The following is a 27569-nucleotide window of genomic DNA, read 5'->3' on the forward strand; positions in this document are numbered from 1 at the left end:
TCTATTTTTAGCCTCATAACAGCCCTGTGAGGTTAGCCACCTCCAGACATTGATTCAGAGGCAGGATGCCCCTGAATCAATGTTGTTGGGACTACAACTCCCATCATCCATTCCACCCCACCCCCCACTGCCCCAACATCACCTGGGGACCCACGCTTGAGCACTCCTAGGTTACGCTCAATGCCAGCAACTTACCCAAGGCTGCCCAGCAAGCTGCACGGCCAAGGCAGAATCTGAACACAGATCCCAGCACCAGACCATTCAGAACCGTCTCACCACCACCACCGCAGCCCCCACAACAGGTGCCTTAGCAGGGAAGCAAAGCTTGTCATCTCCAGCTGGGGGTGGGGATCACCTAAGGCTCCCCAGCTGTTGCTGGACTACAACTCCCATAACCCTCAGACATAGTGCAGATGGGGGTGATGGGAGTTGGAGTCCAACAGCCACTGGCAGGCCTCCGCTTGACCAAGGGTAGAGCCCGACGGTCTGCTTGGCTGACCTTGGGGGAGCAAGCATGAATGGTCCCCTTAGCTAAGCAGGGTCCAGCCTGGCTTGCATTTGAATGGGAGGCTACATGTGTGAGCACTGGAAGAGATTCCCCTTACGGGATAAAGGGGCCGCTTTGGGAAGAGCATCTAGGTTCCAAGTTCCCTCCCTGGCAGCATCTCCAAGAGAGGGCTGAGAGAGACTCCTGCCTGCAACCTGGGAGAAGCCGCTGCCAGTCTGGGAAGACAATACTGAGCTAGATGGAACAAGGGTCTGACTCAGGATATGGCAGCTTCCTGTGTTCCTAAATCCGGGCCGCACCTGGAAGCCAAACATGAATAGCGTGGAAACAGAGGAGGTGCCTACTTGGCGGGTGCAAAGTACTCCACTCCCTAGCGCCCCCCACCACCACACACACACACACACAGCAGTTATAAAGCTTGCAGCCCACCATATTCCTCAGACGAATCAAATGGAAGCACCCCCCTGCCCCCCTGCACTGGGAGGGCCCAAGGCATTTCCTCTTAGCCCCCCATCCCACCCCTGGGCTAAGAGGAGACGCCTTGGGCCCTCCCAATAGCCCCTTGGAATTCTCTCCTCTGCCCCCCAGATCTCCCACCCCTCCTCGAACCCCTCTGCTGGCCTTCCACCCCTCCCACGTTCTGGGCAAGTCCCCCCCTCTCCATCCCATGGTCCTCATTCCCCACGGCACCCCAGCCTTCCTCCCCACACCTCTGTCCAAACATCCCTGCTCACTCCCACACCTCTCTCCTTTCCCCCTCCAAAATGCCTGGCGCTTTCGTGCAGAACACCCAGTTCAAAGGCGGCCAGCCGGAGGTTAGCCTGCTTCTGCTGCACTACAACTCCCATCACCCCCGGCTGCACTGGATGATGGGAGCTGGTCCAGCTGGAGAGCCTTAGGTTGGCTACCCAGACGGCCCCTTCTCTCTTCTGTCCAATCCCCCCTGCCCCGAATACCCATCCTTTCTGCGAAGCCTCTGGCCGAAGCTCTATTTCTAATTTTATGTTTTAAAGTATATCCTCTCCTGCAAAACAAACTAACTTAAAGTGGCTTACACTAACATTTAAACACAATCTATGTTTTTAAACCACACCAGGGATAATCACAAACCCACTAAGGCCAGCTTCAAAAGGGGGGTCTTTAACAGCCAAAAACAGCCCCAAAGTGGGGGCCAGCTAAGATCGATCGATCGATCAATCAATCTTTCATCTCTGGGCGGTTAACAATAACATAACACAAGTTAAAACACATTCAAAAAAACAACGTAAACAATTTAAAAATCAACCACGGATTGAAACCTGAAAATTGAAGAAGCTGAAAAAGCTTGGAGACGAGGTGGGTTTTCGAATGCTTTCTAAAAATTGCCAGAGATGGGGAGGAGCGTATTTCAGTAGGGGGCGCATTCCACAGTCTCGGGGCAGCAACCGAGAAGGCCCCGTCCCCATGGCAGCAACTGGAGATGGACCTCTCCAGACGACCTCAACGGGCAGTGGGGCTCATAGCGAAGAAGACGCTCTCTTAAATACCCAGGACCTAAGCCATTCAGGGCTTTATAGGTTATAACCAGCAGTTTGTCTTTTGCCCGGAAGCCTATTGGCAGCCAAATATCTTGTGGAAGGGAGTTCCGCAGGGCAGGAGCAACCTCCAAGAGGGCGGCAGGGCTCTCTTTACCCTTCTTCCCAACCCAAAACAAAACCAGCGTGCGGTCAGATCTATCGCGGGTTCCCCTCGTGCCTTCCTGCTCCCTGCTGCACTTGGCTAAATATAGATGGTACGTTTCTTGGGGCACAGACGAGACATCTGCTGTGTGTGTGTGTGTGTGTGCGCTTAAAATGCCATTCCACAAAGCACCAGGCAGTCCCGTTTTCTTCTGGAGTCTCCAAGCAGGGACCTGCTGGGGCCTGCCTGACCCACGGCCGCCTTCCCAGATGCCCCAAGCTCTCCCTCCCATCTTCCCAATGCCTCCCACACGGAGGCCTCCTTGGGGCCGCCCCACAGACCCAGCCCTTTCCCTCAGCTAACCACTCCAGGGCGGGGACGTGCCCACGCCATGTCTGCCAGCCCGGGCCTGGCACACCCATTGGCACAGCTGGTTTTTCCGTGGGGGGGAAACAAGGGAAAGCCGGCCTCTCTGGGCGCCCCCGGAAAAGGGGGCCACCCCAGCCTAGCGAGGACGCCCAAGACCTGAAAACGCCCCCAGTGAAAGAGCGCCCACCGCTGCATGAGGCAGACTGTTCCGCTGGCCAACAGGGAGGGAGTCCTTCCCAACGTCTAGCCCAAGTCTGCTTCCTGCTCACTCCAACCCCGGACTCGAATCCTGGAGCAACCTCAGCCCTTCCCAAGGCTTGAAGCTCTCGAAGGGAAAATAAGCGAGGGGAGCACTCCAATAAAGCCCTTAACTCAGGGGCCTTAATTGTGGGACCACAACGCCCATCATCCTGAGCGACACCTTTCGAAATGGGGGAAGGCAATCTTGGCCAGCCGGCCTGAAGGCCGCACGGAAATATCCACCGGCGCCTGCCCAGCCTAAACAGCCTTATCGCCCCGTGACCTACACCTGCCTCGCCCCCCAGATATCCTTCTGCTCTAAAGAGAGCAGGCGGTCTGGGGGGGGGGGAGTGGGGCTGACCCCCCACCTCTCTCCCACAAACACAGCCCCGACCCGGAACCAACACGCAGAGCAGCCAATTGCTGCCAAGTCCCGAAAAGTTGGGCCCGATCCGGTGATCAGAGCAGCCGGCCCCCCAACAAACAGCTTGCCTCTGCACACGTACAGAGGGGGCCTTTCCTCCCCCGCTACCACACTCAGACGGAATGGGGCGGGGTGGGGTTCCCAGGGCAAGGCGGCACCACTCCGGGACCTCCTGAGGCACAAGTGGTCTCCAAGGGGCAGCCCCCCCACCCCAGAGGGGCAGAGCAAGGGGGTGAACCCCAAGCCCAGGAGTGGGGCCGGCCCCTCTTCCCCTGTGGAGGTGGCCCTTCCTACCTCCGGGACACTCCCGCAGCCCTGGGTTTCCAGCGGGGCCAAAGCCGCCGCGCAGGGCTGTCGTTCCTCTAACAGGCGAGGCACCGGCAGGCAGCCGTGGGAGGCGCCCCTCTTGTCCAGGGAGCCGGCCGCCGCCGCCGCCAAGCCCCGCTGCTCCCCAAGCCGGCCAGCTCCGCCTGGGACCCACCTTCTCCGAGGAGGCCCCAAGGCTGGCCGGCGAGCCCTCCTCCTCCTCCAAGACCTTGTCGAGGTAGCCAAGGGCTTCCTCTTCCTCTCGCATGGCCCGTCCTCCGAGGCCCTGGCCAGGCGGGCTGCGGGGAGCAGGGCCCTAGGGCGCGGGGGCCGCCAGGCCTGGGGGGGCGGGAGCCTGGCACTGCCTGCCGAGACCAGCAGCCATGGCCGGGCACCCTGCTCTGCGCCTCCGCCAGGAAGCCGAGGCCGGGAGCCCAACCCCTGTGGGAGAGAGGAAGAGACGGGCCCGCTCGCTCGCTCCCTGACGGCTGGGCTTAACCCCTTCCTGCTGCCCGCCGGCTGCCGACAGACTCTGCTGCTTCTTTCCTGGCGAGGAGGCGGAGGAGGAAGGAAGGAAAAAGAAACAGAGGCCGGCTCCACGCGGCGGCGGGGAAGGGCTGGGTCCCAGGCAGGTAGCAGGCGGGAGAACCTGAGGCTGGAACGCCCACCCTGCAGAACTGATCTTGCTCCTCACAGCTCAGGGTGGGCAAGGAAAAGCTCCAGCCGCCTTGGGCCAGGCATTCTGGGATTTTTCCGGGCCTCACCCTGGCCTGCCTCGAGGGAACGTTGTGCTTCTCCTCAAGGTCATCTGTCCATGAAGCACTGGAAGTGGGGGGGGGAGCACAAAATAACCCAACAGCGCAACGTTATGAAGGGAAACGGGACGGGGTCGGGGGGCCATCGCCCGGTGGTGAACATGGCTCCCATGAGGCAGCTGGCCCGGCATTCAGAAGTCTTTGGCCCACACCACCTCAGCAATCTTTAGAGCAACCCTAAACACCAAGGTTGCCGGTTCGAGTCCCCGCTGGTCTGTTTCCCAGATTGTGGGAAACACCGACATCGGAAGGTGCTGAAAGGCATCATCATCTCATACTGAGCGGGAGGAGGCCATGGCAAACCCCTCCTGTATTCTACCCAAGACAACCACAGGGCAATGTGGTCACCACGAGTCGACACCGACTCGACGGCACACCTTGACCTTCAACGCCGACAGCAACCATATGAGGCCCATTTTGCAGACTGGGCAGTTGAGGCTGAAGGGATTTCAGCGAAGGCCAAGGACTGCATCAGGGGCTTCCCAGCTCACCCTCTTGGCTGCTGCACTTCACAGGGACAAGACGTTCCAAAGGGGGGGAAGGAGAGGGGAGCAGGGGGCTGATGGGTAATGCAGCAAGCAGGACAGGGATGATGGGAGCTGTAGTCCACGAGCCGCTGGAGAGCCACAGGTTAGCAGCCTCTGGGCCAAAACTCTGGAGCCAGCGCAAAGTGGGAGGAAGGGGTCGGAGGGCAGACACAGGAGCGCGACCTCAGCGGGGAAGGAGGAGGCCCAAGCAGCGTCTGGCTGGCTGCTGCTATTCCCGCCTAGGCAAGACGGCAGGGAAAGCGTTAAATGCCCCAAGCCGGCCAGGAGAGCGGCCCAAGAGGATTGAGGGTTTTAAGACTTGCAAATCCCCTGAGCTATGGGGCCTGCCTTGGCAAAAGTGGGCACCGCTGGGGAGGAAGGAGCTGGGGGGGGCATATTTCCAAAGCCACAAAACTCCTCTTCCCGGGGGGGGGGGGGGCAATCTTAATTAAATAAATAACAATAATAAATAACAATAATAAACTTTATCTGTGAGCCGCCCCATGCACTTTTGTACATTTTGTATTAATATTCACGGGGAGGGACGAAGAGCGACACGGAGCACTGACACCCCCCACCCATGGGGGCTGAGGAGCTAGTTGGACAACCTGCCTGGCTTCAAGCAGCACTCACACACCTTCGGGTCTATTGGTGCCCTCCAAAGGACTAGAAACTTGACTTTTTTATATTGGGAAAAAGAAAGCCGAGCTTCTTAACAGTGCTGGATGCCAACCCCCTCCTGCTAAATTCCACGCTTCTGAGAGATCAGAATGGAGTAAATTCTACTTGGGGATTGTTCAAAGTCCAGAGTGTGCTTCCTTGACCATTCACCCCCAAGCTCCACGTTTGTGAATGCACATATTTAAAGAGACATGGTTAGGCCCTCTTCCGACAGAGAGCGTCCCTGCTGCTCTCACCGTCTCCCATCCATCTGGAGAAAGACGGCAAAAAGCTCCTCTTTTTGAAAAACACCATTTGAACTTTGGGGCCCTTTGCACAATCAGACGGCTTGTCGACGCCATCTCCTTTTGTGAGGGCGCAGAACAGCTTTGCTGTGCAGGAGGTGCTAAAGCAGCTCTTAGATGCGGAGCTCTGCACAACCCTGAAGGCTGCAGGCACACGCGCCGGAGGAAATCTGTCCAGCAGGTTTTCCGATTCTCGAAGACAGCCGGAGGAAGAGCTTTGAAACGCAGGCAGGAAAGCACCGTGGGAAGAATGTGCTAAATCCCAGGCCTTCAAGGGGGTTGCACTGCAACCCCACAGTAGAGTGCACAAAAGGGGAACAGACTCTCAAGCACAGAAGCAGGGGAGATGAACGGTAGGGCATCCGCCTTGCATGCAGAAGGGTCCCAGGCTCACTCCAAGTAGACTGGGAAAGACTCGTGCTTGAAAAATTGGGGAGCTGCGGCCAATCAGTGTAGACACTACTGAGTTGCATGGACCAAGGGCAGCTTCCTATGTTCCACAGTCCCCTGCTAGCGCTGAGAAACCAGACGGCACCGCCGGGAGGTGGGATGAGCTCCTGCCACCTCACTGACCTACATAGGGATGGTGGTTACCGTCTGAAGGGTTAATTCTGAAATCAGATTCCGAAGAAAGGCTGTGAGGGAACAGCTATTTTTCCTACCCGGAACATTTGAAAGTTGTGTAATACCAAATGATGACCACTAGGTGGAGCAAGCCACTCAGACTCCAGTGTGTGGGAGGGATATTATTCACTAGAACCCGGGTTCTCAAACTTGTGTCTCCAGATGATGTTGTTGGACTACAACTCCCAGCATCCCTAGCCACAGTGGCTGGGAATGATGGGAGTTGTAGTCCAACAACATCTGGTAACACAGGTTTCAGAATCCCTTCTCTAGAGCAATATTTATCTATCTATCTGATTTATATACTACTCTTCCAAAAAAGGCTCGGGGGGTTATATAGTCCACACCCCCACCAAAAAAAAACCCAGATAAGAGAAGATAAGACCCTCTCTGAGGAGAACCTTGAGGAGCTGCTATCAGTTGGACCAAAATCACAGGCACGTTCTAAAAGCAGGGAGCAAAACCGTCATCTCCAGTCATTGTGCCAGGGGATGATGGGAACTGTAGTCCAACAACCCAATAAGGGTATTGTAGAACTGGGAAAGGTGCAGAAGAAGGCCACCCAGATGATCAGGGGCCTGGAGCACCTTCCTTAGGAGGCTAGGCTACAGTCTCTGGGGTTCTTTGCCTTGGAAAAGAGGCGACTAAGGGGAGACATGGTCGAGGTGTATCAAATTATGCATGGAATAGAGAGAATGGACAGAGAGAAATTCCTCTCCCAACACTAGAACCAGGGGTCACCCCATGAAACTGAAGGTTGGGGAATTTCGGACTGACAAGAGGAAGTCCCTTTTTCACATAGTGCAGAATTAATCTAGAATTAATTCTTGCCACGGGATGTGGTGATGGCTACCAGCTGGGATGGATTGAAAAGGGGCTTAGACAGATTCGTGGAGGAGAGGTCTGTCAGTGGCTACTAGTCTGGTGGCTGTGGGCCACCTCCAGCCTCAGAGGCAAGAGGCCTCTGAATCCCAGTTGCAGGGGAGCAACAACAGCGGGAGAGAGGGCATGCACAGACCTCTTGCCTGTGGGCTCCCCAGAGGCATCTGGTGGGCCACTGTGTAGAACAGAATGCTGGACTCGATGGGCTTCCTTGGGCCTGATCCAGCAAGGCTGTTCTTTTATTAACCCCTGGGGACTGCAATTCGAGAACCCCCGCCATAAAACGTTGCGTGTGATCCCAGCTTTTTGAATCACCGGAGCCCAGTACAGGAAAGCAATCACCTTGCCTATAAAGGCAAGCAGTCTTGTCCATTACATCTCTACGGTGCTTTGTCAGGGGTTCTGTTTTAATTAAAAATAGTAGTAGGTGCGCCAGTGCTGGTACACACACATACACAGAGGGCCTTTAAAAAGAAATTAACAGCGATTACACTTTGGAGGCAGGGAGGGAGATGCAGATCCTGAGAACATGGGCCATTCCCCCATCCTGGGCAGGCAAGCAAGCACACCTCTGTGCCTTTTCGTAAGTTCTGCTAAAAGAGCTGCTAGCCAGCAGGCAGGAGCGCCAGAGAGGACCGAAGGGACCCATATTCACCCAAATCGGAGACAATTCCAAATTTAAGATGAGCCTCCTTAAAAAAGAGAGGGTAAGTACAGGTTATACCTGCATTTTCCCAGAAGGACTCTGAATTCAAGGCAACTTCTAGATTTCGAATATCAAAACACTGGGAACAAAACTCATCATGGATTCAGGTGACTGCAGCAACTATTTTGTTCCTGCACTTCCGACGGAGAGGACCTAAGAGACCTCTTCTTCTGTACAGTCTGTAAGGCGTGATGCGCCTGTCTGCAGCTCCGCGAAAATCACGCGGCAGACGCCCAGGAGCGTTGATGGCTCCAGCCAACTTGGAACAGTCGCCTTGTGGGGCTGTTTGGGGTCATGGAGAGGGGAGAAAGTGGGGGAGAAATGACACATTTCCCTCTCCCATCCTCTGCCTGCACTCTAGCGCACGAGTGAGCACCCCTGAACGATAGGAAAAGCAACCTATGTCTTGGAAACAGTCTCCCCAGTAGGGAGATCCCTGGGCAATCTGCAGACTCACAAGGATTCCTGACCCATTACAGTTATCAGATGCAGGTGGCCCGACTCGGCTGTATTATCCGAATCGGCCCGAAACACTCGAAAGCACAAAATAAAGGCGACATGGTGATGGTTAGGGTTATTAGAAATGAAAGGCCCTGCCGGCATCTGCCTGAGCACCAGCACTTACCTCGGTGCCCAGCCCATCGGTGGGAGTAAATGAGACATTGTCAGTGCCACCGCCGCCACTCTCTTGACCGCGGGCGCTGAGCTGGGGGGACATGGTGGGCGATTCGTCAATGTAAGGCATGGTCTCCGAGCCGCCGGGTGGGACTTTGGGCTCCTCGTTTCCCTCCGCATCGTAGTCCTCTGTGCCATAATTGAAATCTGTCGAGAGGAAGCAGAAAGACGGGTTAGAGTTGGCCACCAGCATGGCGAGGGCTGGAGCACAGGTCTCTGGTTCCGGGCTGATGCAAGTCACAGAGGACGAGCCCCTTTTCTGCTTCACCTCTTAAATCAGGAGTTCTCCACCTTGGATCCCCAGATGTTGAACTACAGCTTCCATCCCTTTACAATCTTTGGAAGGTGGCACAGGGGTCCTAATTAGCATGAGTGATCTGTGCAAAGCCAAAAGGTGACCATTATTCCAGATTAATCAAGACCGAAATCTGGCAGTCAAGATATGTGGAACTTTTGTGGGAGGGTCCCCCCAGGGTCCCCCCCCCCAACAAAAAAAACCCCTGATAGTGGCGGAATAGTGACCGTTCTGACAAAACGGCCCGGGGAGGAATAAAACCAACCAAATCCATACACACACCAAAGAGGAGAGCTGGTCTTGTGGTCGCAAGCATGACTTGTCCCCTTAGCTAAGCAGGGTCCCCACATGAATGGGAGACTAGAAGTGTGAGCACTGGAAGAGATTCCCCTCAGGGGATCATGGGGCCGCTCTGGGAAGAGCATCTAGGTTCCCAGTTCCCTCCCTGGCAGCATCTCCAAGAGAGGGCTGAGCGAGACTCCAGCCTGCAACTTCAGAGAAGCTGCTGCCAATCTGGGTAGACAACCCTGAGCTAGATGGACCAAGGGCCAGACTCAGTATATGGCAGCTGCCTATGCCCCTAAAATACACACAGACAAGTCAACAGCTGCCTGTTGGGAAATCAACGGCCAGATTGCAGAAGATCTCACACGCAACAGAGCGCCTGACCACACAGAGAGCCGTGCTAAGAGGCCGGTGCCCAGACACAACACTGGGTCTGCCGGGAAGGTGGCAGCCACGTGAGTGCGTGCCCGGCAGCTGCTTCTCCCCCGCCCCACAGCAGCGCATCACCTCCCCAAGCCTCCCAGCCAGCCACTCAAGCGTGTGCCCCCTGATCCCCCTCCACCCACCCCCGGCTTGACACACTTCCCCACATTTTCCCAATTAACCACGCATCCTTGAACGCTGCCTCGAATCCTCGATTACGTGCCGCAGCTGCCAGCGCCCAACACAAGGACGCAAGTAGGGCATCTTGGAGAAGAGGCGTGAGGATGGGGGAAGGCGGGGGGGTGGCCTCCCTCCCCCACATTTGGAGTAGGGCCCATAGATGATCTGGGTCACGGGCAGGCAATCCTGAGCTAGATGGACCCAGGGTCTGACTCAGTATATGGCAGCTTCCTCGGTTCCTATGAATGCCCCGGCCCAGGTGATTTATCCACTGGCTTCCCATTGAAGACACTGGTGGATGAACTGTATTTGTGTGGGGTCTCTCTCAAAGACGCACCTCTGAAAAGCTCCCATTGTTTTGGAAGCAGCAGCCGGACGACACCACACCCATGCAAATACACCATGTGCAAAGGGTTCCAAAAGCACACTGTCTGCCCGAGAGGAGACGCTGCGTTCCCTCTGTGGTAGGGAAATAAGGCCTCAGGTTTGCCTGACAAATGATCTTTCCAGGACAGGGCAATGAGGGGCTCTTGGAGCCAGGGGCAAAATCCGGGGCCTGCTAACAATTCGCAGGAACATAGCAAGCTGCCTTATACCAAGTCTGGCTCGGGATTGTCGACACTGACTGGCATCAGCTCTCCAAGGTTGCAGGCAGGAGTTTTTCCCCATCTCTGACAGCTTTTCAAAAGTCTCTAAAGACGCTTCTGTTCACCCAGGCTTTTAACTGATACTGTTTTGATTGTTTTAATGTTGTTTTTAGAATATTGTTTTAAAAAAACATTTAATTGTTGTGTTTTAAATTTCTTGTTTTTGTTTTTAACTAATGTTTTAATGTTGTTTTTATCTTGTAAACCGCCCAGAGATGTAAGTTTTGGGCGGTATAAAAATATGTTAAATAAATAATAATAAATAAATAGGCACCAGCAGTAGCCCCTGGAGGGTTGCTGTGCTGGGGGTGGGTAGGGCCAGGATAGAAGCACACGCCTCTGCGTCAGGCCGGGATTTGCTCTTGGATGTTTCAAACCTGCATCAAGTCGGCCGGCCCCATTTCCATCCTCACTGGGGCCATTTGAGCCAAGTCCAGCACTGGGACCCTCTCCCAGTCTCCTCCCTGCCCCCCCCCCAGTCTCCGCACACGGCTCCTGTTGCTGCTACCCGCTGCTGGAGGCCTGTGCCGTCACCATGACAACAGCCTCCCGTGCACAGCATCCGCTTTGATGCGATTTCTGCAGCTGGAATCCGCCCGGGGTGCCCACCAACGCCTCCGGCAGGGGCAGTACCCCATGCCCACACACCCTCTGCCTGTAACCTTGGAGAAGCCGCTGCCAGTCTGGGTAGACAACACTGAGCTAGATGGACCAAGGGTCAGACTCAGTATATGGCACTTCCAATGTTCCTAAGGCTTATCCATTGAAAACCAGAAGCCACATTTTATGCGGCCACTGCTGTATTTTTAATGCTGCTAGATATTTTCTGGGGGAGTCCTGTGAATGCTATTTCTATAAGTGGTTGGGATTTTAGGTGTTTATTTTTGCTACATTGGGTTTTTGGTTTTTTTAATGACCTGAAATATGGGGGGGGGGAGTTGTTGTTTATATAGGTTGGGGTTTTTTTTTGCCAAAGAACTTAAAATCTGTTTGGTTAACCAGCCCCCACAAAAACATAATACCTTGGTGTTCATATATATATCAGCAGTCTTCAAAACACCCTTGCAAGGTAGGTCAGGATAGGAACAGCCTTGCTGGATCAGGTCCAAGGAGGCCTCTCTAGTCCAGCATCCTGTTTCACACAGTGGCCCACCAGATGCCTCTGGGGAGCCCACAGGCAAGAGGGGAGGTGCTGCTCCTCTGCAAATGGGATTGAGAGGCATCATGCCTCTGAGGCTGAAGACGAACCTCGTCTCTCCCCTCCTGATATCCCAACCAATGTGTCAGATAAAGCAGAGCTACCCAACTTTGGCCCTCCTGCAGATGTTGGCCTACAACTCCCATAATCCCTGGCTCTTGGCCACTGTGGCTGGGGATTGTGGGAGCTGTAGTCCCAAAACAGCTGCAGGGGCCAAAGTGGAACAGGCCTATCCTGTCTCCCCGGACTAGGACCAGGGAGACCCGAGTTCAAATCCCCATTCAGCCATGAGACTTGCTGGGTGACTCTGGACCAGTCACTTCTCCCTCAGCCCAACCTACCTCACAGGGTTGTTTTGAGGAGAAACTTAAGTATGTGGTACACCACTCTGGGCTCCTTGGAGGAAGAGCAGGGTATGCAATGTAAAAACAAAACAAAAACAAAACAATAACCTCCGTTTGGGGGCAGGGGAAGTAAAGAAGCAAGGAGTTTCTCATCCGGTCCAGAGGAAAAAAATAATAGAATCCTAGAATGTGTTTGAGAGAAGGGGACTCAAAGGACATCTAGTCCAGCCCACAGCTCAGGGCAGGAAACTGCTACAGCGTCCCTGACAGGTGGACCGCCCAGCCTCTGTCTGAGAACCTCCAGCAAAGGAGAGCCACCACCACCACCACTGCATGAGGCAGGCTGTTCCACAGTCCAACAGCACACAGAGTTAGGAAATCCCTCCCAGTGTCTAGCCTGAATCCGACCCCTTGCCATTTCAACCCACTGGTTCTAGTCCTCTGGAGCGAAAGAGAACACACGTCCACAGGTCCTTCCGTGGGGCAGCCCTGCAGATCCTTGGAGATAAAGGCACAGTGGTCAGACTCCCAGCTGGCAATCTTTCCACCTAAATCCCAGGCACTTATGGAGAAGGAAGCACTCTGCACATGCTCAGAGGGGCTGTTTATAGGGCTCACTCCACAAGCTGTGAACCAGGGCTGGGTGGGGAGCAGTTCAGTTCTTGCCCCTGCTTTGAACTTGTGGGGCCGCCGCGGGCAGGCTCTCACTCGCTCACTCTCTTCGCCTCAGTCTGGCCCACCTATGGCTACAAATATTTCTAGACCGCTTTTCAACAGGTCCTCAAAGCAATCTGCACAGAACAATAAATGAAGATGGCTCACAACCCCCCAAAAGACACACAAGGCAGATCAGGCAGAACAGCTCCCATCCCCCTGCAGACGCTGGACTCCCACTCCCATCATCCCTACTGGCCATGATGGTGAGAGTGATGGGATCTGTAGTCCAAGCACAACTGGAGGGGCAGCGTTCTACAGCCCTGGGGCAGGCGTCAGGTGGACCTAAGAGACACCAGCAGCAGCTACTGGAAGGATGCTGTGCTGGGGCTGGATACGGCCAATTACTCTCCCATAAGAACAGCCTTGCTGGATCCGGCCCAAGGAGGCCCATCAAGTCCAGCATCCTGTTTCACACAGTGGCCCACCAGACTCCTCTGGGGAGCCCACAGGCAGGAGTTGAAAGGGGCATGCCCTCTTTCCTGCTGATGCTCCCCTGCAACTGGAATAAGGCATCGTGCTCCTGAGGCCGGAGGTAGCCTATAGCCCTCGGACTAGTAGCCACTGATAGGTCTGTCCTCCCTGAATTTGTCTAAGCCTCTTTCATGGCCACCACCACATCCGGCCCCCTGCTCAATACAGAAGAATCGCCCCTTTAAAAGGTGCCTCTTTGGTCAGCTAGCTGGGGGAACGGAGGACTCATCAAGCCCACCGACCTCAAAGGGATGGAGTGATACAATCCCAAGGCCGGGATTTTAAGTGATTTCAGTGACAGGGTTTAAGCAGGAGTTTACGTGATGCAATCCTCCCAACTCCATCCCGTGTGTCCACCCTGGAAATTAAAACCGGGTGGTCTCCGAAGGGACCCCCCTGCTTTTCCATCCAGCATGCCTTGTGCCCCACAGGAGTGCAGACCCCCGCCCGGGTGTTTGGGGGGGAACCGAGAACCCACCCCCAAGGGCCAGGAAGGAAGACGGAGAGAGGCACAGAGCGGGCCAGGGGGCCCGAGCCCGTTGCATAAGTGGCACGGAGCTGCTGGCAGCCTGGGCGGACTCCTCCCCAAGGCCCCCAACCCCTGGCGGCTAGCGGGGGGAGAGGAAAGCACCACTGAGCAGTAGGGGCACAGGTGTGCACGCAGGTGAGCCTCTTCCGAGCCCCCCCTCTCCGTGCCAGAACAGGGCAGGATTTCAGGCCGAGAGTTCACAGCCACATTTCAGAGGTTTCAAGACGATGGGTGGGTGGGTTTGATGCTCACGGTCAGCAGACAGTCTCCCCCCGCCCGCCACCGACCCCCACCCCAAGCATCCTCCTTAGCCGCCACCCCCCACCCCCACAAGTCTCTGCCACACACACACACACACACCCCAGGGCACCCAGACGTTGCTAAGCGCAGCCAGATTTATGTAACCTGTGCTCGCACTTTGCAAGCGGAGATCTTGCAGAAACTGGGGGCGGGGGGGGAGAAGGCAGTGCTTGGGCCCCCCCCCGAGGAGGGGGAGAGGGAGCAAGGCATTGCCCACTGCACCCCACCCAACCCCCAACGGCAGCCCAGCCCCGGCACACAGCTTCCCAGAGATGCTCGGCGCCTTCGGGCAGGCAGGTGCGCAGCCAGAGCCCTGTTCTACAAACCCAACCCCCCCCAAAAAAAAACCAGCCACCGACCCGGCAAAGCAAGAAGCAGCACGTACTGCTATAGAGGGTGTCGATCCAGGAGAGGCGAGGCGGGCCGCGCTGGCTGAGGGGCTCCATCCGAGCGAGCGAGCGGGAGACCAGCCGTGGCTGTGCGTCTGTCTGGGTGCGCGGCTGTCAAATCTGCCCGCAGGAGAACATCTCAAAACAAAGGCGGCGGCGGAGGAGGAGGAGAGAGGTGGGGGGGAGAGAGAGAGAGAGAGGAGGCAATTTGGGATCTGGAAGATCAGCGGCTGGGAAGTCCAGGTAGCGGGGGGGGGGCGGAGGAAGAGGAGGGCAGATGCAGAGGGGAGGGGGGCGAGGAGGAGGAGGAGGAGGGAAGAGGCGGCAGTTCAGCTGGGAGCTGCCGGGCGGTGCTGGGAAGGCCCGCCGTGCGGAGAGAGGCAACTTTCTTCCCGAGGCTGCCTGGGGAAGGAGCCGGCACTGCCCACCAATGGCGAGAGCATGACGGCGCCTCCCGCCCCCGCCAGGCAGGCACAGAGCAGCCCCCCCATGCGGGCGGGAACAGCCCCCACGGCAGGTGTCTGGGGAGCAGGGAGGGAGACACACACACACACACACAGGGAGGGAGGCCCCACTCCAGAGCTGGCCGCATTTCCAGTGGCAGCGGGCCCGGCGGCTCACCCACGGTGGGAAGCCGAGGCTCTGCCGCCGAGCCCGGGCCCGTCCCCTAAAACGCTGCTGCCTACCGAGTCCGGCCCGTGGTCCGTCCAGCTCAGTACTGTCTACTCAGACCGGCGGCGGCTCTCCGAGGTTCCAGGCAGGAGCCCGTCCCAAACCCTACCTGGAGATGCGGCCAAGGATTGGGGCCCGAGACCTTCTGTGGCGCAAAGGCTCGCAGGGAAGAATGGACTGACGGTAAGAACTGTCGGACAGCGGAACAGCCCGCCTCATGCCAGGCCAGGCCTGCTGTTGCAGGCGGCTTGCAAACAGGAGCTGGGCAGTCCTCTGTCAGGGATGCTGCCGGATGGGGGCTGGACTAGATGGCCTCCAAGACCCCTTCCTCTGCTTCACTCGGGTGAGACAGGTCAGCAGGAGGGCCAGGCGCCCAGGAAGGAAGGAGTTAAGCACTCCCATCCTGACCGTCCCCGCCCCCCGCCCCCTCCCCATTTCCACGTTTAGCCACAGGAGCCGTCAACCCCAATATGTCAGCGCACCAGCCAAGCGGAGAGAGAGAGAGACAGAGGCTGCCCTTCATCTGCTGGGTGCTCTTGGCCTGTCCGTCCCGGAGGCAACGTGCCTGTGCGGCATGGAGGCCACCCCCTCCCCACACAGGCAGGGGTCTTGGGGAGACCAGGAGGCCACCGGACCAAGCTGAGCACAGAGGAAGCTGCCGTCTGCTGAGTCAGACCGCCGGTCCCCCTAGCTCAGTACTGCCTACACTGACAGGCAGCAGCTTCTCCGAGGTGGGGGGCAGGAATCTCTCCCTCAGCCCTATGCTGGAGATGCTGCCAGGGAGGGAAGCTGGGACCACTGCGCTTCCCACAGTGGCCCCGTCCCATAAGGATCTCTTCCAGGGCTCATACATGTAGACTCCCATCCAAATGCAAACCGGGGCGGACCCTGCTTCGTAAAGAGACTTTTCCAGCTCGCTGCCACCAGGCCAGCTCTCCACCCACACAAGGACTAGGGAGACCAGAGTTCGAATCCCCACCCAGCCGTGAACTTCATGAGGCGACTCGGGGCCGGTCGCTTCTCTCTCAGCCTCACGGGCAGGGTTGCTGTGAGGAGAATCACAACCACGCCCACCGCTCTGGGCCCGTAGGAGGGCCTTCTCTGTGGCCGCCCCTCTTCTTTGGGACACCCTCCACCCCCATTCATTCAGCCCCCTCCTTAGGGGCTTTTACGGGCCTTCTTTTTCACCTGGCCCCTTTCCTTTTAATTTTATTTCTAATTTAATTTATTGCTATGGTTAGGGTTCAGCGCCTAGAGTCTTGCGGGGGGGGGGGGGAGGAAGAGGCATACAAGGACATTTTAACAAATAATCAGATAACCTAAAAGGACTGCAGGAATGGAACTGCCATGTCCAACGGAAGTCTACCTCCGAGCCCCAGATGCTGGGGACTAGGGCCTTCACGTCCCGTTTTGGAGCTTCCTGGACGCATGAGGTGGGAGGCATGAGGTGGGATGCAGGGTGCTGGGCAAACCCGGCCCCGGGCCTGATCCTGCAGGGCTCCCCTCACGTTCTTAGGGACCCGGGGCCCATGAAGCTGGCCAGGACCAAGAGATCAGGCTTCACCGGGAGGCCTGCAGCCTGCCTTGGCCTCCCTAAGGAGATCCCCAGAGCCAGCGCTCTGACTGGCAGCTCTCCACACAGCGCCCCCCCCCCGGCAGGCTCCCTCCTCCTCCTCCTCCCGAAGTCTCCCCGAATGAGTCACGAGGGAGGGGTGGGGATGAGTCACCAGCAGAAGGTGGGGAAGTGGGGAAGGGGGAGCCGGTGGCCAGAATTAGCAGCAAGCCGCTCCGAGCGAGAGCCAACAAAGGCCCCCCCCCGTCCTGGCAGGCATCTACCAGGTGGTCCAGTGGCCGTGAGCATGAATTGCCCCCTTTGCTAAGCAGGTGCACCCTGTTTGCATTTGGGTGGGAGACGACATGGGCGAGCACTGGAAGACGTGCCCTTTAGGGGATGGGGCCGCTCCAGGAAGAGCATCTAGGCTCCAAGTCCCCTCCCTGGCAGCATCTCCAACGAGAGAGGGCTGGGAGAGAGACTCCTGCCTGCAGCCTCGGAGAAGCCGCTGCTGCCAGTCTGGGTAGACAGTCCTGAGCTAGATGGACTAAGGACCTGACTCCGTATATGGCAGCTTCCTATGTTTCTCCTAGAGATGGAAACAAGGCGATAGGCGTTGTGGCACTTACAGCTGTGTTTGTGTTCTTGCCCTTTATTCATCCCTATCCCCACTGAGCAATTAGGGTTAAACGGCAGTCATTTTTTGCACAGCGCCAAGGATTAGGGTCAGGTCACAAGGAACAAACGGATGGGCTCTCCCCACCAGGGACATCTTTAGAGGACCAGTCCTACCCATTTCCATTTCCATTTCCATTTCCATTCGATAACGTTGCACAGCCGTTCCTGAAACTCCTAAAAGCTTTTAAAAGAACGCTGCCAACATGGCCACGCCAGGCCCGACAGCCAGGGCGAGAAAAGCACACGGCAGGCCATCCCTTTTCCATCTCCAGGGGTGGGGATCTCGTCAAAAGCCACCGGCCGCCTTCGTGCCAACAGATGGTTCTGACCACCCCGGCTGACTCACGTCCTAAATGAAGACGCTGGGGGCTTTCCAGGGGGGTGGGAGTCCCACATCGGATGGTGGCCACTCCCAGGAGCAGCCGCGGTTCGGAGACATTCTCACCAGAGCAGCCTGGACAAGCGGCTCAGTGACGAGACACTCGCTTGGCATGCAGAAGGTCCCGGGTTCAATCCCGGGCACGGACGCTGAGCGCATCTCCGGCAGCAGGGCTGGGAAAGGCCCCTGCCTGCCCGAGACCCCTCAATTCTGCCCAAAGAGGCAGCAGCTTGCCTGGAAGCTAACCCCGCCAAAGCATGCTAGTCCAGCTACTCCACCAAATGCCCTCTGCACATCCCCAGAGGCTCTCTGCTCTTCCTACTTTCCCACTTGAAAACTGGCCCCAGAGCCGTCTTTGAGCCCTGGTTCGGGGAGTCAGAAGGCGAGAGGAAGGTTTTGCAAACACTGAAGGGACAAATTGTGCCATGAAAAAAAAGACCGCTAATCAATGGGGAAATAAAGCCCACTGCAATCGGAATGGGGAAATGCACAGAGAGAACACAGCCAAGGACTTTCCCTCCATACCACAAGTTCTCAAAGGCCGTGGAGTGTATTGACCGGACGTAGAAACAGCGGCCACCGAGGACGGGCCAGGTTCAGGAGGATGCTCACCCCATTGCTATGTTCAGGATCTCTCCTCTCTCCCCCCGCCCCCGCCTCCATGCTTGAGCTCCCGAGTGCCACCTCGTGGCCCAAGGTAATCCATGCAACGCTTTCGAGAGGCACAGCTTTCCCCGACAGGCCGCTGACGGAGAAAGTTGCACCAGATGGATTTCTGCCTGCCACAACTGGCCAAAAAGGCATTCCGCAGGGAGGGAGGTCGTTCTCGGCGTCCCCGGGTGCATCTCCCTTCCGTCCTGCCTTCCCCAGCAAGCGGCAACATCAGACAATGTGCGGCAGAATATACTGTGCAAAGCAAGAGAATCCATTCCGTCTGCAACATGCACCCGTCTTGAGAATCCAGCTTGTGTCTCAGCGCAGAGCTCACCTTTATTTTTAAGAGCAGGGCAGTTCCAGTCATGTTTTTACTCTCAGCAGAAGCCTTCAGTGCCTCTCAAGGGGGCTGGGAAGAGAGGCCTCCCAAGCCACAAGGCCGTCTCTCGGAGGCAGGAGCCGAGGCCGCGGTTTCCTGACACTAACACCTAGCTGCAACTGTTGTGTATGCTGTCCCATCGCCCCCACAGAGAAGATGCTACTATAGAAGCAAGGAATGTGCCCAAGGCAGGGGTTCTCCAACGTGGGTCCCCAGATACTGTTGGACTACAACTCCCATCACCCCCAATCGAAGGCCATGGTGGCTGTGGGTAATGGGAGTTGTAGTCCGACACCTGGGGACACTTGTCTAGGCCCCCGTCCACAGAGGAAGCTGCCCACCCTGTTTCTGCTCAGCACTCACAGCAGCCAACACCAGAAGCCACCGCGAGTGGAGTTCCCCTTCGATAAAGAGAGAACAGTCATTTCTGGGTGCATGCCCGACCACCACAAAGCAGCTTCAGTTCCTTCAGGCTCACGACAAGTTCTGACTCTAGCAGTGTTCCCTCTCACAGGGATTACCAGATGTCGTCGACTACAACTCCCATCACCCCCCAAGCAAAGACAACCCAGCTGGGGACGCTGAGAGTTGTAGTCCCTGTTAGAGCCAACACTGCACCCCAGCCGTATGGCTGTTTCCTTCCCTCGCAGAACTTGGACTACAAACATTCCGGCATTCCTACCTGACACTAACTCTTGCCCATCAGCATCAGAGACAGCACCATCAGCACCACCACCACGGTGGCCAAGAGGACGGCTGGTCTTGTGGTGGAGAGCATGGCTTGACCCCTTTGCTAAGCAGGGGCCCCCATGGTTTGCATTTGGGTTAGGGTTAGGGCGCAGCAAGACATTTCCCTTAGGGGATGGGGTCATAGCTCCGGGGTAGAGCCTCTGCTTTGCGTGAAGACAGTCCCCGTCTCTTAATCCCGGGGAAAGCCCCCTGCCTGGAACCAGCCATACGGCTGGGGTGCAGTGTTGGCTCTAACAGAGACTACAACTCCCAGCGTCCCCAGCTGGGTTGTCTTTGCTTGGGGGGGTTATGGGAGTTGTAGTCGCCGACATACATATATAACCAGGGTGGACTCTGCTTAGCTAAGACCAGCTCTCCTCTCCATGCAGGAACCCTTGATGCTGCAAACTATCCCATGCTGGCAGCATCCCTCCTCCAAGTTCTCCTGAGGGGATTCGGAACTTGGAAATTCCGAACTTGGAACTTGGTGGAGCAGATCCTGGAAGGAAGCACTGGCCACAGCCTGGGAGGACCAGCATCCCTCAATAAACCATGAGAGATGCAAACCTCTCTGCAGAAAAACCCGTCCGAGGCGGGATCTTGACATGCAGCTGCTGGAATGAAGCCTGGGAAGGGCTGCCAGCCTTAAAGCCTCCCCCGAGAGGGAAACCGAGGCAGCTTCTCCTGCCAGAGGAACTTAATAGATCCAAAGCCTTCAGGAACTGGGTATGATCAGCCTTTAATGCAGCCCCTGGAGGGGAATTCTCTTTCGCCCATGCGCAGCTCACACTGTGGCACGGCTGCCATCCTGGTTTCATTCAAGGGTAGCCCACACGAGCCTCTTTTTGAGACACAGGCTCGGGCTGGGTGTGTGTGAAAGAGAGAGGAACAACAATGCCCCTGAGCATGCGCAGAGGGCTTTCACCTCACCAGGGAGTGACAAGCACAACTCACATACATTTGGGAGCAGGATTCCAGGCGAAAGGCCATGAGATCAAGAATTTCTTGGGGCTCCTGCCTGCAAATATATTTTTATGTCCGGGGCTACCGAACTTCAGGTCCCCAGATGTTGCTAGACTACAAATCTCATTATTCCCAGTCACAATTGGCCGCTGGGGATGGGGATGGTGGACTGTGATGCCCAACAGGGTCTGGGAACTCAAAGTTGGAACACAGGAAACTGCCATATACTGAGTCAGACCCTTGGTCCATCTAGCTCAGCACTGTCTACCCAGGCTGGCAGCAGCTTACCCGAGGTTGCAGGCAGAAGTGTCTCCCCGGCCTATTTGGTGATGCTGCCAGAGGAGGAACTTGGAACCTTCCACATGCAAGCAGGCAGGTGCGCTTCCCAGAGCGGCCCCATCCCCAGTGGGGAAGATCTTACAGTCTCCTTACACATTTAGTCTCCCTTTCAAATGCAAACCAGGGTGGCCCCTGCTTGGCAAAGGGGGCAATTCATTTGTGCATGGCCTGGCTCTGCAAAATGAGAAAGTCTGGCGAGGATGAAGACACCTGGCACTCTTCACATTTCCCCCCCCCCCGCCCCATTTCAGGGTCACCCAAAGAGGCAGGAGGAGGTCCAAGCCTGGCAAAAGCAACCCAACGCTTGTGGAACTGACTGCCACAAGACCAAGTGACACCCACCAGTTTAGAAAACTTTTTTTTTTAAAGTTTGGGCAGCAACATCATGACAAGCCTGGCAGCTGGACATGGAGCCTCCCTGTACAAAAGCAGTATTACCTGCCGACGAGGCGTCCTCCTCCTCCTCGCGGTCGGAAGTGTTGCCGCTCCAGTCGCTGCTGCCGCCGCCGCCGCCGGGCGAGGGCTCTCTCTCCGCCAGGTCGAGGCGCGGGGAAGGCTGCCGCTCGGCGGGAAGGCTCCGGACCGGCGGCTCGGGGGAGCTGGAGCCGTCGGGGAGGTCGCGATCCTGGTCCTGGCGGTGCTTCCAGCGGCGGGGCGCCAGGGGCGGCGGCGGGGGCCTGGCCGGCGAGTCCCCGCGGCGGGGCCGAAGCCTGAAGCCGCCCGAGCCCTGGGGCGCGGGCACGAGGGCGCGCTCGCCCGCCGCCGGGTGCGCCCTGGGCGCGGCGGCGGGGCTGCCGGGGGTCCGCGGGCTGCGCGCCTTCCCTCCTGCCGCGGCCGCCTCCGCCGGCTGCCGGGCCAGCGCCGCCTCCAGGTAGCCCACCTTGAACTTCTCCTGGGCCAGGGCGCGCTGGAGCTGCTGCAGCGCCCGCCGGCACCGGCCCAGCTCCTCCTCCATGGCCGGCACCGAGCCCAGGCGCAGCGCCGGCGGCGGCGCTTCCTCGGGGAACTCGCGGCGCCAGTGCCGCGCGAACTCCGCCGCCGTCGCCTCGGCCTCCCCCGCCGCCTCTTCCTCCTCGGCGTCCCCCATGGCGGCTGCGGCGGCAGCCCCCGCGCGCAAACTTTCCGGCGGCCGCTTCGCCCCTCTCGCTGCTGCTGCTGAGGCAGCTTCCGCTCTCCGGCGGCGGGGCGGGGCGGGCGGGGCGGGACGCCGAGGGCCCCTCCTCCGGAGCTACTGCCCGCACAGACTCCCGACTGGAAGCTGCCCGCCAAGCGAGCGGGAGGCGCCCGGCGCAACTTTGCGCACCCGGTGGCGGTGGCGGCGGCACCCCAAGGAAGGAGGGGGCGCTGGGCAAGTGGGGGGGAGGGGGCCGGGCCCTCCCCTCGGAGTGAGGGAGATCCTGAAGACAAGGGAGAGGGGCAGCTGCCTGGGGCGGGGCGGCCTCCTTGGACCCATCCCCTCAGTTATGGCGGGGAGGGGGAGAAACAAGCTGGGTGGCGTCTTGGTTGCTCTCCTTTCCCTTGTGGTCTGGGGCTGGGAGGGGGCGGGCGGGCGGGCGGGGAGCCACCCCCCCCCTCTTCCCCCCCCCCGCGGGATGCTGGGAGTTGTATTCCTGTTATTTATTTACATTGTCTCTCCCGCGCTTCCTCCCCGGAGCCCAGAGAGCGGTGTCCTGCCTCCTCCGGTCTCTCCCCACAGCAACCAGCCTGTGAAGCAGGTGAGGCCGAGAGAGAAGCGGCTGGCCCCGAGTCACATCCAGCAAGTCTCCGGGCCGAGTGGGGCTGCCTCTGTTCACGCAGAGACATGATACATCGATATAGATGGATCCCTGCCATCCCCCTCTGGGAAGCCCACAGGCAGGAGCTGAAAGGGGCCTGCCCTCTCCCCTGCTGCCACTGGGACTCAGAGGCATCCTCCTGCCTCCGAGGCGGGAGGTGGCCCACAGCCACCAGACTAGTGGCCATGGCTAGATCTTTCCTCCGTGAAGTTAGCGGAGCCCCCCTTGAAGCCGTCCCCACAGCTGGTGGCAGAACATTCCAAGTTGATCGGGCACTGTGTGAAAAAAATGCTGCTTCTTGTTGCTGCTGCTGCTGCTGCTGCTGCTCCCAAGTTGCTTGGCCCTCATTTTCGTGGGAGGACTCCTGCTTCTAGGGTTATGCGAGAGGCAGACACACGGCTATCCGCTTTCTCCGCCCCAGCCATCTCTCCCCTCAGCCCTCCTCTTTTTTTCTGCGGTAAAAAGCCCCAGGCCTGGCCTGGCCTGGCCTGACCACTGCACCGAATCCCGAACACCGGCTCCAGGCCCCTGATCATCTTGGTTGCCCTCTCCTGCACCTTCTCCAGTTCTAGAACGTCCCCCTTCAGCTTGTATTCAATTTTTTATCAGTCAGGCCCTCCGTCCCTCTAGCTCAGGCCGGTCGACCCTGACTGGCAGCGGCTCCCCGCCCCCCCCCCCCCCCCCCGCCGACCTGGGATTCAGCCTTCTGCAGTCAAAGCAGAGAGCCTGGCAGTGAGAGCAGAACACGAGACAGTCAGGAGGAGATCAGAGGGACCTTGAACTCGGCGTACAAGAGGGCTGCGCTCCACAGCCTGGCACGTGGGAACCGTCAGATCTCGCCTCGCAGAACGTAGGACCTTCAACGTGCAAAGCAGCGGCCACGGCCTGATCCCCTAGGAAGCTGCTGTCTACGGAGTCAGACCCTCGGTCCATCGAGCTCAGCATTGTCTTCTCTGACTGGCAGCAGCGGCGTCTCTCCCACCCCTCCCTGGAGATGGTGCTGCCGGGGAGGGAACCTCCTCTGTATCCTGCTTTGCACTCTGCTCCAGTTATTCTATATGGCTTTCCGTCTCTGTATGGCTCAGTGCAGTGCAGTGCAGAGCTAGCCTCTGAGCCTGTGCGGAGTGTCTGGCCCAGCCCAGCCCAGCCCAGCCCCAGAAGTGCACCCCCCATTGCCAATATACAGGCCAGAACAAAGCACAGTGCAGTCAGCTTCGGAGCGCACACAGAGTGCCTCTGCCCCAGACCCCAGACCCATGGCCAGGAGGATTTGAGCCGTGGGGAAGAGCTAGCTTCTGAGCACGCACAGAGTCCCTCTGCCCCCGTCAGAGTCTGAACCCTGGGGGGAGGAGAAAGCAAAGCGCCAGCCTCCGGGTGCAGGCAGAGTGCCGCTGCTGCTGCTGCACTCCCGCGGCGCGCCCCCGCCGCCCCCCCAGCCCAGAGCGGAGAGCTCGCCCCGCCACCACCACCACCACGGCCAGCTAGTCCGAGTAAGGGAGAAACTCGGAAGCAGCGCAGCGCAGTGGCGAGCCAGCCTCTGAGCGCCCGCAGAGCGCCTTCCTTGCCCCACCACCAGACCTGGGAGCCAGCAGGGCGGGAGGCGCTCCCCTTCCAGCAGCCGCAGTACCTCGTGAGAGCCTCGAGTCGCTCCCGGGGGCGCCGCTCGCCGGCGGCTCCCACGGCTTGCAGCACAGCAACTCGGCCAGCCCGGCCCCGCCGCGTCGCCCCCCGGCTGCGGCTGCGGCTGCGGCTCCTTCTCCCCCCAGCAGCGGCCAAGGCTTCCAACACCTCCAGCAGACACACCAGCCCGGCCACCGCGCCCGGCCCGAAGAGGCCGGAGAGCTGCTGCAGCTCCGAGCCCAGCGCCCCGGCCAGCCGGTACGCGGACTCCAGCGCGGGCGGCGGTGGCGGCAGGGCCGCCTTGACCCCCAGCGGCTCCTCCATGGGGCCTGCAGCTGCTGCGGCTGCTGCCAGTCAGTGCGTGCGTGCGACACAGCTGTCAGCCGGCCGTGCGCCCTCGCAAAGCCCCTGCGCCTCTCTCCGGAGCGAGGAGGGGGCATCTGCGGCCAGGGGGAGGCGCCGCCGGGCTAGCCCAGCCTGTCTCCGCCCCCTGCGGGGCCTTCCCGCCCTGGAACCGCCCGCCCGCCCGCCCCGGCTGCCGGCAGAGGAGTGCTGTGACGCCGGGAAGCTTGCTCGCCACCGTGGTGGGCTGTCGGTCTCCTCGTCCGGAAAGCCCCTCTCGGGCGCCGGCCCGGCGGACAGCCTGCGAGCAAAGCCGCAGGTGCCAGCCACACCTAGCTCGGGTTTGCTGTCTCTCCTCCGGGTAGACCACTGTGCCGGGCGGTTCTCCCCGAGCTAGCTGGGCCACGGGGCGGAGGAGGCAGGGAAGCGGCCCTTTTCGAGACCGAAGGAGCAAGTTCCGAAATAGCTGAAGAAGAGTTCTGTGTGGGCCACCCCCCCCCCTTGTGCACATCCCCTTTCCCCCTTTTTAAAGGGAGGGGGCAGGGAGTGATCTTCCCACCCATACTGGTGCCCCCATCATCCACTGCTTGAGGTGACCGTCTTCCCCTCCTCGCCCCATGGAAGTGCCACCCCCTACAGGGAACTAGCTGGACTACAACTCCCATCACCCCCAGCCTCTGCTCATTGTGGCTTGAGATGATGGGAGTTGTAGTCCAGCACCATCTGGAAACTCTGTTGCCAACAAAAGCTCAACCACGCGCCACCCTTGAAAATGGGATTGGGTGCTGCTTTGACCCAGCACCCTGAAGGATGGAAGCATCCACTCAGTGCCAGATTTAGGCCCCGGCGAAGTAAGCCACAGCTTATGCCCTCTCCTGCTGAGGGGCCTCGGAACAGACACCCTGCCCCCAGATTCCAAGTTTCGCAGTTTCATCCAGAGGTATTTCTAGTAGGCTTCTTGCAAGGTAACGGTTCTTCTTAGATGGTTTGTTTTGCATCTTCTCCAAGCAAAAATAAGGGCTCGTTATTTCTCTTTCCCTTGTCCTTTTGCTTAGACCCGCTTGTAGTGCTATGGGGCCTTTTAAGCCTATAGGAGTTGGGGCCCCAGTGGGTCAGAATCCAGCCCTGCCCCATGGATTATTCGTCATTCAAGAGACTGCACGAAATCCCCATTTTTACAAAATTTTATTAATACAATTGTGGAACTACATGGAAGACATACACCAGGCAGGGATGCAGATACACGCGCACACACACACTATGCACGCCCTGGAGAGCGCCTCAACACAGGAGCCGGAAAAGGCGAAACAGAGAAAGCACCGGGGGGGGGGTGCCTAAGTGGGGATCTGGCCCTTCTCTCCGTGGGCAACCTTCAAGGGGGCTGCTGAATGTCCACAGCCTAGGCGTAGAGATCCTCCCGGTCGGCGGAATAGACCTCGCCCTCCTGCAGCAGGGCGAAGTTGAGGAAGTGCGAGGGCCGGTGGACCTCGTGGTAGAACTCCTTGGGGTTGGCCAGCTGCAGCTCGTACTTCATGTTGGGATCGTGGCGGACGCCTGCGGGAGACAGAGGGCAGCAGGGCACCTCAGACGCCTGGGGACGGGGCCCCCTTGCGAGAGGCAAGGCCAGGTCCCCCTCCGGGAGCTCAGCAGCAACGCAACGGAGCTCTCCTTCCCCCCCCCACTTCCTTTTCTCACTCCCCACAACCAGCACGTGGCCGGGGGTAGTGGTGGCTGGTATGGCAAGTGGGGGAAATGTCTGCAAACCACACCATGCCAAGATTGTAATTTACAAATACAGGTGAAACTCGGAAAATTAGAATATCGTGCAAAAGTCCATTAATTTCAGTAATGCAAATTAAAAGGTGAAACTGATATATGAGACAGACGCATTACATGCAAAGCGAGAGAAGTCAAGCCTTAATTTGTTATAATTGTGGTGATGATGGCGTACAGCTCATGAAAACCCCAAATCCACAATCTCAGAAAATTAGAGTATTACATGGAACCAATAAGACAAGGATTGAAGAATAGAACAATATTGGACCTCTGAAAAGTATAAGCATGCATATGTATTCAGTACTTGGTTGGGGCCCCTTTTGCAGCAATTACTGCCTCAATCCACGGATTGAGGCACGGATGCTGTGGCACTGATGAGGTATTATGGAAGACCAGGATGCTTCATTAGTGGCCTTCAGCAGTTCTGCATTGTTTGGTCTCATGTCTCTCATCCTTCTCTTGGCAATGCCCCATAGATTCTCTATGGGGTCAGGTCAGGCGAGTTTGCTGGCCAATCAAGCACAGTACACTGTATACTTTTCAGAGGTCCAATATTGTTCTATTCTTCAATCCTTGTCTTATTGGTTTAATTAATCTCAGAAAATTCAGATGTTTCATCACCTTTAACAACAGAAATAAAGGAAAATAATTTATAACAAAGGTGTCCTAAAAACAGATATTGTCTCTTTGGGTGATATAAAACTATAAGGATTAATTAATTAATTTTTTAAAATATTTATATCCCGCTCTTCCTCCAAGGAGCCCAGAGCAGTGTACTACATACTTGTTTCTCCTCACAACAACCCTGTGAAGTAGGTGAGGCTGAGAGAGAAGTGATTGGCCCAGAGTCACCCAGCCAGTATCATGGCTGAATGGAGATTTGAACTCGGGTCTCCCCGGTCCTAGTCCAGCACTCTGACCACTACACGATGCTAGCTCAGTTATATTATATTCTAATTATTAAAGTTATGTCCACGTTACAATCTCGAGTCTTAATAAAGCTGCATTACCACTCTGGGTGCTTTGCAGAAAAGCCGCCTTTAAAAATGTAGATAATAAACAAATCACTAGCAGTAAAAATGATTTACAGTCTTGGACCACAGGCATGCCGATGACATGAGGACCTCAACTGGTGGTGCTGAGGAACACAGGTGCTGGCTGCTTCTAGGAGGTCCATGAGATATCAAGGCAATCGCATTTAGGTCAAACACAGAAGGGTTGGATCCAGCATAC

General features: G+C 57.6%; 1 protein-coding gene across 3 annotated transcripts in view; it reads right to left on the reverse strand.

Annotated features, from left to right (window-relative positions):
• Positions 1 to 21984, reverse strand: part of LOC128336121 (active breakpoint cluster region-related protein) — a 57112-nt gene extending 35128 nt beyond the window's left edge. Inside the window, exons 1-2 of one of the 3 annotated variants that reach the window (XM_053275301.1) lie at positions 21262 to 21984; positions 8651 to 8847 (exon numbers count right to left, since the gene is read on the reverse strand). In XM_053275301.1, coding sequence (XP_053131276.1) covers positions 8651 to 8847; positions 21262 to 21910 — 846 coding nt within the window. In that variant the 5' untranslated portion in view covers positions 21911 to 21984. Of the gene's footprint in view, positions 1 to 3681; positions 3944 to 8650; positions 8848 to 14474; positions 14726 to 21261 lie in introns of those variants that run through there. The other 2 variants (XM_053275302.1, XM_053275303.1) reach the window with 2 other exon arrangements.
• Positions 21985 to 27569: the final 5585 nt, after the last annotated feature.

Source organism: Hemicordylus capensis, chromosome 12 (assembly GCF_027244095.1).
Source record: "Hemicordylus capensis ecotype Gifberg chromosome 12, rHemCap1.1.pri, whole genome shotgun sequence".
Lineage (NCBI taxonomy): Eukaryota > Metazoa > Chordata > Lepidosauria > Squamata > Cordylidae > Hemicordylus > Hemicordylus capensis.